At 39.1% G+C, this 13,696-nt stretch overlaps 1 protein-coding gene across 3 annotated transcripts in view; it reads left to right on the top strand.

Annotated features, from left to right (window-relative positions):
* Window positions 1-13,696, top strand: part of PHTF2 (putative homeodomain transcription factor 2) — a 67,136-nt gene that overhangs the window by 18,844 nt on the left and 34,596 nt on the right. For all 3 annotated transcript variants that reach the window (XM_035126715.3, XM_060279517.2, XM_060279516.2), the window contains exon 3: window positions 7,067-7,123. In XM_035126715.3, coding sequence (XP_034982606.3) covers window positions 7,067-7,123 — 57 coding nt within the window. The remainder of the gene's footprint in view (window positions 1-7,066; window positions 7,124-13,696) is intronic.

The raw sequence follows: 13,696 nt of genomic DNA, 5'->3' as shown, positions 1-13,696 counted from the left end.
AAAGGGCATTATAATATTGCCCGGTTGATTAAAACAATATTTATACTTGGACTAACATCTTAGAGGATGGTCGTCCTCTTGGACATGAATTATAAATGTCTTCTGAAATATTTATTGTTTCTATTAGAAACACCAGGCTTCGTGAGTATTGGACTACAAGTTGATACTATCACAGCCTATGCTTAAAGTGAATATCGGTGTCTGTCACAAAGCTCAAGTTTAGTCTTGGAAAGAATACACATTTTTCTTTCACAGGACAGTAATGGGGAAGAATGAATCAATAGATATAATTTTTAAAGCAGCGATCCTTGCACTATGCCATACTTAATTTGTCTGCATTGGGTTAATTTGAGAGACATTTTGTGATGTTGTAAGAAAGATCACAGCATTATGACCATTCTAAATGAGTTCCTCCATATTTTTTGTGAAACCTGAAGAATTAGGGAGTCAGTTATGATATTAGCAGGTAGTTGGCTTTCTTCAGCAAATCCAAAATTCTGTGACAATGATCCCCACGTTTTACAGTTGGGTATTTTATGCTAATTAAAGTAATTTGCACAACTATTTGTAATATTTGAAGTTTCACTTTTGTTTGCTTGCTTGCTTGCTTTCAGAATTTATTGAAGTGTCAAAGCACTCAAACACAGGAAGATAATAATGTAGAGAAAGGTGTGTGCATTCTAATAGTTCTTATCACCATGTCCCAGTTAATTTATATACAGGTATAGTAATATTTTCAGCAGGGGGTGGAACTTGACACGATTTATAAATTAAGCATTTTGAAGAGGATCCATCATATTGTACCCAACGTGTGTGTGTGTGTGTGTGTGTGTGTGTGTGGGAACAAACGAAGTACATCCTGCAAGCTTGAAGCCTGCCCTCCCCTTTCCCTCCTGCCCTCCCTCCTTTTCCATATTTCCTTTCAGTCGCTCTTTCTGTTCAGCTGCTCAGACCCTTGAAAAGCACATAGAGTCAAAAGAGGAAGTAAGAGTCATTCTTCCAATGCCTTCCTTCAGTGCTACATCCTTTTCAAAGGAGAAAAAAAAAGCAACCTTCCTCATCACATCATAAAGAAGATGGCAGTGTGTGGAGGGGGGCACTAGGTTGCTTTGCAGCGACAGGATAAACTCAGCAGAACAATTGTCCACATGAGCACAATGTTGGCACCCTAGAACTAGACTACAGTTTTAGCTTTATGCTCCAAAATGGCCATTGTCAAGCTTTTTCTTTGAGAAGACACAAACGTGCCGTGGTCACATGTTTAATGGAAGTTTTGGGTCACAGGTTTTTCCTCAAGTTGTTGGACTAAAGATCAAATTTACCGCTTTTTTATATTGTGCTCTAATTTGAGCAGTGAAGCTACAGTGCTATTCTGTCTTTGTAATATATAGCCTTTTTCTCATTCTTTTAAAAGAATGTTAATCAAGGCGGCCTGAAAGTGGGCGTGATCAGAATTCAGCTGTTTGTTTTCCTCTGTTACCAACAGCTAGTTTGGTATTCTAGAAATGAATCATTTTAATCTGGTTCATTGGGGTTTTGCCCTGCTTGGCACAAATGGATGATCAGTGGGATTGTTTAGGCATGAATCATGAATTAGGAAATAAACAGATTTACAGAGCATGGCTTTGTCACTTAGCATCTTAATAATATGTCACCTTTGTAATTGTCATATGTAAAACCTTTTTGGTTTAAATTTAGCCCCGGGGGGGGGGTAAACCATGATTTGGCATTGGCTTGTCTCAAATAAACCAGAGTTAACATCTTGGATTGCATAACTCTGATGATTGAACAAATTCAGAAGCAAAGGCTTCTGAACTTTATAGCCATGCCTCATGCAGGAGAAGGGAATATAGATATGCAAGCCCAAGATTTTCTGCTGCTTGTTTTGTCACATTAAACTATGATTTAGCAGCAGAACTTTGACATCTAAATAGTGCCCTGTATGTTTATATCACTTTTCAGAATTATGTTGCATCAAATAATTTCTCCTTCAAATTAGGAAGCCAAACGATTTAATTTTCTTGTTTTCATTTCATTGTAGTTTCAACTGCTAATTATAGTTCTGATTCAGGCTAGTATTGGTTTAGTAACAGTTTCAGGAGCACTTTGGAATTGGTCCAGTTTAGGTGGGGAAATTGGAAATTTAACAAAATGCCAATTGCATATGTGTTAAGGTGACTGATATTGTGATGTTAGTACAGTAAAAGGTAGCCATCATGTAGATGAGTTTTGAGAACCTGGACAATATGAATGAATGAATGACGAAGTGTGTATTACACATGAGAGCTCATACTGTACCTTGGAAGCTTATATTTAGTTGATCTTAAAGGTGCCACTGGAATTATTAAAAAAGATTTTTTCATCTTTCATCTTATTTATTATAATCTGAAGTTACTGCATTCTACTTTGCTAGGGTTCCTGTGGGCCTGATCACGAGATGTAGACTGCAGTGGAACTCACTTCTTAATAAATGGTTGAATATAGGCTGTCTTTTAGGTCAAAAATTTAAAAGTAACTCGGCATTGATCACTTAAAGTACATTTCAGTAATCTAATCTTTATATGGGGCTTCTCTTGTGCTTGGTTTGGAAACTGCAGAATCTTGGCAGCATGGTTGCTGATGGGGATGAGACCCTGGAAGTATGGGGATGAGACAGTTGGGGGAGGCTTGGGAGTCGCCGTTGTCCTGCAACCCTGATGGCAGCTGTTTCAGCAGTGATATCATAAGGTCATGAATATAAACCACACTTTAACTTTTCTGGATCGGAATTTGGAAAGAAAAGTGTGGCTTATATTTGGGCCAATACGGTACATGGCAGTTCATGTGGCCACCAATAGGCTGAGAATAGGAGGGCTAGCAAAGCCCTCCTGGTGCTGATTTGATCCTTTCTGACTTTGCCCATCCTGACTCATAAAATCTAGCCAGGCAGGGCTGGGCAATGGAGTCTGTGGTGTGGTGAATGCTTCTCTCTGTGAGGGAGTCTTCCTGGAATACAGTAGTTAAAAATGCTGTTACTAAACTGCTTCTTGAAAAAACATCTTTGGACCCAACCCAACCATTATTGCCAATTATCTTCCAGTCTCAAGTATCCCATTCAGCCTTGTCTGGAGGATATGCACCCTTTGGACCCTTTCTAATCAGGTTTCAGGCTCCACCATAAGATTCAAACTGCCCTGGTTGTACTGGTCAGTGATCTTCGGCAGGCTAGGGATAGAGGTGAAAGCTGTTTTCTGGTTCTGCTGGATCTCTCGGTGGCTTTTGATACTATCAACCATGGTATCCTTCTGGACCATCAGCATACAAATTAAAGCAAATCAGAAATATACTTGGAAAAAACAGTGTATAAACTCTGAAGCTATTGGGTTGAAAAAGCCTATTCCTGTTCATCCACAACTATACATTGTATCTGACAAGCATGTGTTGAAGATGCAAACATTCCTTTTGACAGAGCAGCAATATATAATAGATTTGTAGTTTATCATACTAGTTTCCTGTTGTGATAAAGGGCTGGTGTGATGACTAAATCATTGTAATAAATTTTACTCATTCAGTTTGGCAATTATCACATATGTCCTGGAACATGAGCATTCTTTGAGTGGCATAATGGCAGTGGCAACTGTTAAATGTTCAGTGAACCATGGTAAGAGGTTAGGAGGCTTCTTGACAGTTCATAATAAAGTCCTCCCTGTATATTTAGTGCTAGCAAGCTTCCTCACTTCCTTTTCCTTACCTTGTGTCCCCCGCCCCCCCCCCCACCAAAAATAAAATAAAAATCCTATGTACATTTAGGTTGTATAGTACTCCTATCCTCCTTATACAATATGACTCCACTTGTCAGTACTTGATTGAATTGCTTATTCTCTTCAGCCTCTCTTACAAAAAAGAACAGTATCTTCAGTTTTGCAAGCCACAAATTTTATTTTGTGTAAGAAGTTTGCAGTAAGCTGTGCTTCTCCCATCACTTCCCCCACAAGAGGAAAGTTTCCTGCTTTGTGCCATCTGCATTCCTGGCGTTGTTTAATGTTTCATATCACTGGCTAGTGGCATTCATGCAGTCACACTCAGTACTGAAGCCAAGCAAAGAGAGGCAGGGCCAAATCTAAAATCTAAAGTTGTCTCATACTCAAGGCTCAAAAAATCTTGGAGGTAAACTGAACAACAGAGCCAGTGAGAAAAATGTAGGAGGCTGTTTCTGAGGGTCTGTTAGGGAAATGCTTTAAAATCTTAAGGTGAATGTTTGACCTCTTGACAATGCAGTCTTAAACAGGTTTGCTAAAAAATAAATCAAGTTCCTAGTAACTTACTTCATAGTCATGAGTGACATTTATTGAGTGTCTAAGAGATTAAATAAAATAATAAAAATAGTAAGTGAGTTTAAGATTGCAGCACAAGTATCCTAGGAGATCAAATGTTTATAATCTTCAGCTTTTTTATTACACAATGAATGCTGAGCTTCTTAGTGACACTTCAGAAGTATCAGTGCTTATTAAATACAGCTAAAAGTGTTATGGTAGTCATAACTCTGATTATGAACAATATGTCTGAGGGAAGAGAGTCAGACAGAAAGAAATCTCAGAGTAGTTCAGTTTTTTGAAGCAGGCTTTGCATTGTTAGTGAATCATGTACATATCTGTTCAGAGGAATGTCTCATTGACTTCAATTGGGCTTAGTCTGAGGTGAGTAAACTACTTTGGAAAGTGTATACAGCTGTAGGTATGCTTAGAAAATATAGCCTATTTTGTTCAAATATATTTGTCCTTGTTGTAGTACATAACAGCTGGATTTTCCAAAGGTTTGCTCTAACCTTGAGTGTTATGTTAGGGCCTACTATACAAAACATCTTCTGGTTCTTTTTAGAGGCTTGGCAGATAGGAATTGTTTCACTGAGTGTTGGATTCATTACACACTTGCAACTTTATCTATGAATAGAGTATATGTAGGCAGAATATTTGGAAAAACCTGGTTTAGCCACCAAGAAGAGGCTTAAAATGTGGTTCACTTTTAATGAAAAAAATAGTTAAAATTTTTATGGGAAAGAAGAGGCTTCTTGAAATAATGTTAAAGCTGTGTTTTGTGTAATTTTCAGAAAAGTACGACTTTGATGCCCATGCAAAAGTCATCTGTTCTTGAGAGCATATTTTCTTTAGAAATGTATTTTATTTATCTTTTACATTTGTATCCTGCCTCCCTGAGAAAAGCATACACGCAGGGATGATTATGAACTTTCTGTGAGTTAGATTAGGTCGAAACATAGTAAGTGGCTCAAGGTCTGTGTGGGGCTTTCACCAGTTCTCTCTCCTCTTAAGTGCAACACACTCACCACCACAAGACGATGAAACAAACAGCATTGTGGTCAAGTTTGATCAGTGCTGTGAAACAAGTGGCACCTGCAACAGATGTTGCGGTGTATCCTCACTCCACTTGAGCAGCTGCTGGCAAGTTATGATGACCTCCTAGAATACTATAAGCTGTAAACCGGGCACAGGCAAACTGGGCCCTCCAGATGTTTTGGGACTACAACTCCCATCTTCCCTGACCACTGGTCCTGTTAGCTAGGAATGATGGGAGTTGTAGTCCCAAAACATCTGGAGGCCCGAGGTTGCCTATGCCTGCTGTAAACCAAGCAGAGCGCCACACTCTCCCCAGCATACTGATCTGCTTGTTTCTCAGTGCTTTGTTTTGGTTCCCTTTCTGTTGGTGCTCGCCACTTGAGTCCACTAGTGGAGGAAGTGATGACAGTTCAGTGTTGCATGGCTGAAAAGACAAAAATGAGGTAAATAAAAACAACCAAACGTCAAAAGTCTGAAACAGGAGGAAAGGGTATGTGAAGGGAATATTTAAATCTATAGCAAAACCAGGAAAATAATATGGGGCAAAGAATTATTTTAAGGAACATACACTGCAAATCACGTAACTTCTTCTGAAAGTCAGTAGCCACAGAAGCTAAGCTGTGGTGGTTTTTCTCTTTGAGGCTGTTCAAGCATAAAGCTAGATCACAGTTTAGTGTTATAACTACAGGCCTCAGGCTCTTGCACCCCGTCCTCCCGTTATATGTAGTGATTGATTTCTCCCATTTTCCAGGCTAGTGGCAAGCTATACTTTGCCCACAAACAAGAATCCCACATGACAGTATGCATAGGTAAACTATGGTTTATGTGAATCATATTTTATCAGGTTCAAATGTATTGCTGGTGTGTGTATGTAAGAGCTTAAGGTTTGTAGTTGGAATGCCATGCTTATGTCTGAATAGCTTCTTAACATTTCCAGTGACATCCTGAGTGCAACCTGATTTTTTGGTTTTTATTCTAATAAAATCTACTACAGCTGAAAGTTTGGATCCTCTGTCTAATATTTGACACCCAGGTATGGTCCTTATCTAAGCATACAGACAGGAACAATAATTGATCGAATGGGTTGTCCATGTAGCGAAAACTACGTACAGGGCCTCACAGAAATCTAGTATCCTGCGAATGGAGCAGTTGTTGATAGGTTATGTAGATTCCGATTTGGTATTTTCACATGCAGGCTTATTGAGAACCGTTCTTGAAAGTGATATAAACCTCAAATAATTTGTTTTGGTTCCCTTTCTGTCAGCACTGTGAGTCTGCAACTGATCCTAGAAGAAATCCTGCGAGTAGTCAGGCACATAGACTACATGTAGGGCACAAAGCAGATTTTGAGAGAAAAGTAACTTTATTTGTCAGACAGTCCTATGCAGTATCTGGGAGCACCGGGGCAGAACAGTGGATCAGCCACCACATCTAAAGCCCTGCTGACTCATATTGTCCAGGGCCAAAAGTGGGGGTGCTTGTATTGTTTTTTCCTTGTCCCACCTCCAGGAAATGGTTTAGGATCCAGAAGACCCATAGCTGGCCTTGTCTTGCCTCTGTTTTGCCCTGTTCTGGAGTACTACACTGGCTACCGCTGGCAGAAACACCTCCGACAGCAGTCTTGGATCCACATGCTTTCTTGGAGACTTTAAGTGTGGTGAGGGTGGGAGGGTGTTGTTTCTGATTATACCGTGAATAATCTCATTTTAATGTAGACTTTCCTCTTTCCTGTTTAGATTGGGGCATATGACCAGCAAATATGGGAAAAATCTGTAGAACAAAGAGAAATCAAGGTAAAGTTTAGCTTTATTTTTATTGTTTTATGGTACTGAATGTCAAACTTCATATCCTCAACAAGCTCACTCCAAATCATTTAATTTGCTGCACAACTCCTGTGCAGAGAATTCTGGGGTGCACTCTTTTTTGTGCAGGGTATGAGCAAGGTGTTTTGGGGGCTAGTTCTTGTCCTATGGCAGCTATGTGTACTCAAGAATATGTCCAATGTCCCCCTCAAATGTGTATTGTAGGGGAAAGTCATTAAGCAGCAGGGAAGTTTTTGAGAAGCTTGTCCTCTGTTATTTATATTGTCATTGAGAAATCATGAGAAAGCACATAGTTCTCAGGTATATAGTTTGAAAATCAGGGATATATTGTAATTCAGAATTTATTTTGATAAGACTCCAGGTGTGCTGTTTTTTTTTCACAGGACAAAGGATGTTCTATTTGTGAATCATTTTAATAGCATTTGTGAATTCTTTTGTTATCATGTAGTGCTAGCAATGGTAATTCTTACCGATCTGCAGTTTTTTTTTGTGGTGGGTGGGTTAAACTTTAAATAAGTTCTACTGAAATGAAAAAAAAACTGTTACAAGAGTTAGGATAGGAGAGGACATTTTGTGAGTGTAGGAAATCTTTAGATTATGGAATCTTGACTGGGGTTTGTCTCTCACTTGCATCAACTGTATGCTATTTGGTGTGGATGTGAGTTTTTATGTGGAGGAGCCTCCTTAAAGGAAACAGCTAGGATAGACCTTTTACTTGGGGAACTCCCAGTTACAGTGCTTAAAAATAATATCGGGGTGTTTTTAGTTATGTTGCACTATGCTGCCTTATGCTATATCATAGATAATTCCCTTCATATTTTACATGCTTTTTGGTCAGATATCACTGACTATCACATGGTTACCTTTATAGTTCCAGTTTACTTTTCCTCCTTTTTCATCCTGTCATTGTTTTGAACAGTTTATTAAATTGGTAAGTACTTGATTATGGAAATATGTGTTAAACAAAACAGCTTTTGTAGATTAACTGTGTCTCTGCATCTTAGTGTGACTAACAAAAGCGTTCAAGTATCTGATGAATAAGTAACTACTACAAAAGCATCTAAATGCTTTAGCATCACTTCTGTTTTCCATTTAAAACAATTAGGCTGTGATCCTACACTTTAGCCTGGAATTAAGTCTCATTAAGCCCAGTGGGACTTGTTTCTGAATAGACATTCACAGGACTACGTTGTTTGGTTTCACCCACTCTTCTAAAGAGACAAGAAACTGTAATGCGAGGATTATAATAAACCCCTGCTTTCTTTGAGATGATATTATGCCTTCTGGCCATCTAGTGTGGTTCCATATTTTCGTATATCATTACCATCCAAAACAGCACCTTTTCATTTCCCAGAAATAAAATGGAAAACAACCATTAGATTCCAGCTCTGAATGTGCTGCACTTGAAATAGGTTAAAATCAAGCTTCTGTTGGCTTGAGTGCTATGAGCTAACTACAGTATTGGGAATCCTGTGGTTTGTTCCACAAAGCTCTGCAACTAGTGAGAGTCCTTTCAATCAGACAGTAATAGATAACTTTGTAACATGCTTCTCGCCTTGAAACTGTTGTCTCCGTGCAAGTAACCAAGTGGAAAATGCACTTGCCTGGTGGTTCCTCTTTCTGCTGCCTACCTGCATGCGTTTCATTCAGTTGTGAGGCTGGCTGTGTTGCATCAGCTGGGAAAACACAGCTGAGCGATATGGCTGTTGTATATGCTACCTGTGTTATCTCCTCTGTCAGGAAGGAGAGATGGAAGAGTGAGATAAGACTGACAGAGTGCTGTGCCTGCTGCATGTACACCGGTTCTTTTTCCTGACAGAAGAAAGAACACACAGTAGTAGTGCTAGGATGGGATATTGAAGCAGGGGGGCATTGAGCAAGTACTTTCGTTGTTTACATGGGCAGTATGACTCACTAACAAAGTACGGTACTGTATTGAAACGTAGAAACATGCCAGATTTTCTCAGAAGAGGCCAGTTGATGTCATTGAGATTTCTACTGATGTGCTCTTAGATCTCATTGGAACTCGTAAGAACAAGCCAAGGTCCATCTGGTCAGGCACTCTGCTTCTGTCATTGGCTTACCAGATGCCCTTAGGAAGATTACAAACAGGGCCTGAACTTGAAGGCTTAATTTTTAGTTTTTGTGCCTATATATATCTACTGATGTAGATGGCAACATTTTCTGGCAATGAATTCTGTAAGTTTTATCTAATGCTACTTTTGTTTGTCCTAAATACAGTACATCATTTTAAACTCTTATAACATTGGACAGAGGATGAATAATTTTATAAAGATAATACAAATAATTTTATAAATGTATATAGCTGTGGTTCTCATACTTTTTTCTCTGGGCCACACTTTCAGAATAAAAATTTGTTCACACCACACCATTTTTTAAAATTGATAAGTAGTGCATTGGAAAATAAAAAGAAACAACTCCTAGCAGTGCTATTTTATAATATGATCATGGGATATCCAGAAAGTATAGAACAATGTAGCTACATAGAAACATGTATCATTCTCAAAACATAATATTGACTGTCCTTGAATCTTCTCCTGCTACACCTTGTGAGAACCAGTGGTACAGTATAAAGTGTTCTGCTCGATAATCCTTTTCCAAATGTAAACTTTTTTCTTCCTTTACAGAGGAAACACTTCAATCCTCTTACCGGTATCATTTCAGTTGCTCATTTGTGTAAGCGAGAATGTAGTTTACAGAGTAACACATGAAAGTATAATAAAAACATTAGAGTGAGTTTAAAACAGATAAGCATTAAAAGAGAACAATTGAATGGACCTATAGAATAAGTACAGTGGTGCCTCGCTTAACGAATGCCCTGCTTAACGAAATTTTTGCTTAACGAAAGGATTTTTCGAGCGGAGGTTGCCTCGCTAGACGAATTCGTTTTACGAAAAATTTGTCTAGTGAATCGCAGTTTCCCATAGGAATGCATTGAAATTCAATTAATGCGTTCTTATGGGCAAAAAAAATTCAATGCATTCCTATGGGATTCGCTAGACGAATTTTTCGTTATAAGGAAAGACCCGTGGAACGAATTAAATTCGTCTAGCGAGGCACCACTGTACAGTGAAGCAGCAATAAGGTTTTCTGTACCTTCTCATTTTTACCTGAGGCAGCTAGAACTAAAGACAAAATTCTACATTTGTGCACGTTATCAGTTTATAAAAATGAGATTATTGGCTGATTTTACTTTATTCTTTATTATGATTTGTATACTGCCTAATTAAAAATGTTCTTTGGACACAAGTCTCTAATCACATCAGTTATTTGTTTTCTCTTTCTATCCCTTTCCTAACAATTCTCAACACTAACTTCTTTTACTGCAGTAGCACTAGCAGATTTAGTGAATTTTCCACTATAGCCCCAGAATGTTTCTGGCGTTGTTGGTAGTTAGTTCAGATCGCATCAGCACATATGTGAAATTAGGCTTTAATTCTCATGCACATAATTCTGTTCTTTGCTTTTGTTGGATCTCATATGTGGTCCATTCACCCAGTGTGGAAATATCCTTTTGAAGCTCATGGTAATCTGGGATTTTACCATTTTTAACAGTGGTCATCTGCAAACTTGGCTACCCTGTTGCTCTTCTTTTGAGTTGTGCCATATTTGGGTGACTAGGAAACTCTTCTAAAGGTTTCTCAGCAGCTGAAACTGGGAATGATTTGAAGTATTAAATCCCATAGATTCACAATGAGTATGGGATCAAGTTTTCCTTTGGGCAAAAAGAAGGGGAAGATTCTCAATTTTTATCAAGATTTGGACGTAACATTAAGCTCAACCAAAGCTTAGTTCTGAGTGGTACGGCGGCAGCAGCAGGACTGTGGGAGAAGCTGGCCACCATCCAAGAACCTGCATGTTTGCTTGTTCACACTAAACCATTGTTTGGTTTTGAGTTACCTGAAAACTGTGCTGTTATTTGACTAACACAACAATTATTACAGAATTTCCATAGGTAAAGCACAGCAACTAGAAAGGCCCACAGGATGCCTCTGCTGCCAGATTCCAAATAAATAAGTTTATTTCTATTCTCTGCTTCCTATGTGTTAATCAGTCTCTGATTGATGAAATAACCTGCCATCCTGGATGATGACTGCTATGTTTGCAGGTTTTATTTTGGCTAGTTCACATGGCTAGTTTATTTTGGCTAGTTGAATTCTTAAACTCTTGGGCAAAATGGAACCATCATAGATGACTTGTTATACATTCTTTGTCCTCTTACCACTATTTAACATATATATTTTTGTTTTGCCATAAAATAATGTCTCAGGAGTTTTATGCTTCAGCTTCATTAAGATTTTCTGCAGCTTTCCCGTCTCCTTTAGTACTTCATTTATTTATTTTGGTCTATTGGCGTGCTCTGGTCCATGGGGTCACAAAGAGTCGGACACGACTAAACAACAACAACTGTCTCCATTGTACATCTTGTTTGCTACCCTGCTACTGGTGTTATTCATTTTTACATCACTATGAAGTTGCTCATAAAGTTCCTTCTTGGCTTTCTTATTGTCAACCTTTGTTTGGTGTGCCAGACTTCTTGCTTGGGTGTGCGTGTTCATGTTTTAATAGTTTTACAAGAAGTAATCTTGTCTTTTATAGTCTCATTTAGTCTGAAGTTTAATAGATAATTGTTTGAACTTGCCTTATCTAATAAGTGGCGTATGTTTAACTTGAAGCCTTGTTATCAGTGTAAACAACTTCCAAGTGTCTGTTACTACCTTCTCAATTTCCTTTTAACTGGAGCTCTACATTCTCTTGGCAGATCTATAATCTATTGTGGTTGCAGCAGTGTGACATTGATTAGTTGAGCTGATCTGATAGCCTGGAATGCTGTTCAAGGAACAATGTTGTCAGTGTTTGCAGACCCAGCTCTGTGAGGGAAACGAAAGTTTTAATTTTGTTTAGTGAACCATTTTTATCCTGCTCTTCAGCTACATAAGGGGGTCTATAGAATAGAAGTTCAAACAAAATGCAGAGTTACACAGGATTAAAATGCCCAAGCAAACATAAGTCTAAAAGGTAAAATTTCCACCTGGTACAAAAAGCTCATCAAAGTTGGTGCTAAGTGACCATCTCTGGGAAGTGGGTGTTGTCCAGTTTGGCTAGTGTTAAGTTTTTTAGATGTATCTGTAGCAGTGTTAGAAACTGAGATATGAAAGCTAGGAGCGAAATGGCACCTTAAACCTAGGTTATGGGCACAACGGAATGTCTAGGTGTGCTTTTTTATAACAAGAATACAAAGCTGAACATTAATGAACTGCAGCAAAAATATGTTCATTTTTCACATGGTCTAGTCTTTCCCCTGCCCACCCCCTAATATTCTTAAGAGGGTCTCTTATCCAGTCTTCTTCACTACTCTAGTCTTCAGAGAGTAGCTGGAAGTGGGGAGGCAGAGAAAGGTCCCCCATTCCTTCCACTCTGCAGTTGTAATCTGAAATCTTAGACACAGTAGTGTGCCCAGAGCTCAGAAACTGCTCACACTAATGAAATTCTCTGTTGCAAAATGCGTCTAGAACAATTGGAGTTTAGAACACTAATTTGGGGGGCAGGCTGAACACATCCCAGGAAATCAGAAAGCTAGAAGACCTGGAGACTGAAGATGGAAAAACAGGAACCTAAAGGGAAGGAGTGGTGAATAAATCTTTGTTAAATGAGCAGAGGAGACAGAGACTGAGATGGTGCTCTGAAGAAAACCCAGTCTTCCAGTCAGGAAAATCTATATAGTGTCCTCTCTGTGTCCCTAGATGAAAGGAAACAAGACAAAGTAGGTGTTATGTAAAACACAATATGAGGAAACAAAGGTTAAGGAAGACATGAGGCTACAATAAGAAATAGCCGAGGATTGTGTAAGGGCTGCAGCAAAACTTCACATTGGAACAGTGCAGGAGGGGAATGGATAAGCTTGGGATTGTGGGCCATGGGTATAGGTTTGATAGCTCTTCTAGAGCAGGCATCCCCAAACATCGGCCCTCCAGATGTTTCGGACTACAATTCCCATCTTCCCTGACCACTGGTCCTGTTAGCTAGGGATCATGAGAGTTGTAGGCCAAAACATCTGGAGGGCCGCAGTTTGGGGATGCCTGTTATAGAGCCTAACAGGCAAATCCTACTGGTTGTGACTTCTACTATCACTAGAGTATTGTGATTTGGCTATCCTATGAGTCACATACTGATTTAAAAATACTTGCCAATACTTTGGCTGCAGGCCTCCACTATGAATATTGTGAACTTAGCTGTCCATTTTAGATTGCATCTGTATGTTGGAATTGGTCGTATTGTGGCTACTGAGTCACACCGTTCTGTTGGGTGATAACGCCGAGGCCTTGTGCCTCCCCCCAACGCAGCATCGCCCGGGATTCATCACTCCAGTCTCCCATCATGCTGATGTGGCCCATATCCAGGGACATGAGTACACGATTAGCAGAGTTCAGAACAGAAGCTCAGCCTTGAGGAGTAACATCTAAGCCTAATTTAGTGCAAAAGAAATCAAATGTAACAGAACAAAGAAAACATGGCTTCTCT

The sequence above is a fragment of the Zootoca vivipara genome, chromosome 9 (genome assembly GCF_965207765.1).
Source record: "Zootoca vivipara chromosome 9, rZooViv2.hap1.1, whole genome shotgun sequence".
NCBI classification, from domain to species: Eukaryota; Metazoa; Chordata; class Lepidosauria; order Squamata; family Lacertidae; genus Zootoca; species Zootoca vivipara.
This window is presented reverse-complemented; position numbering and strand designations above follow the sequence as displayed.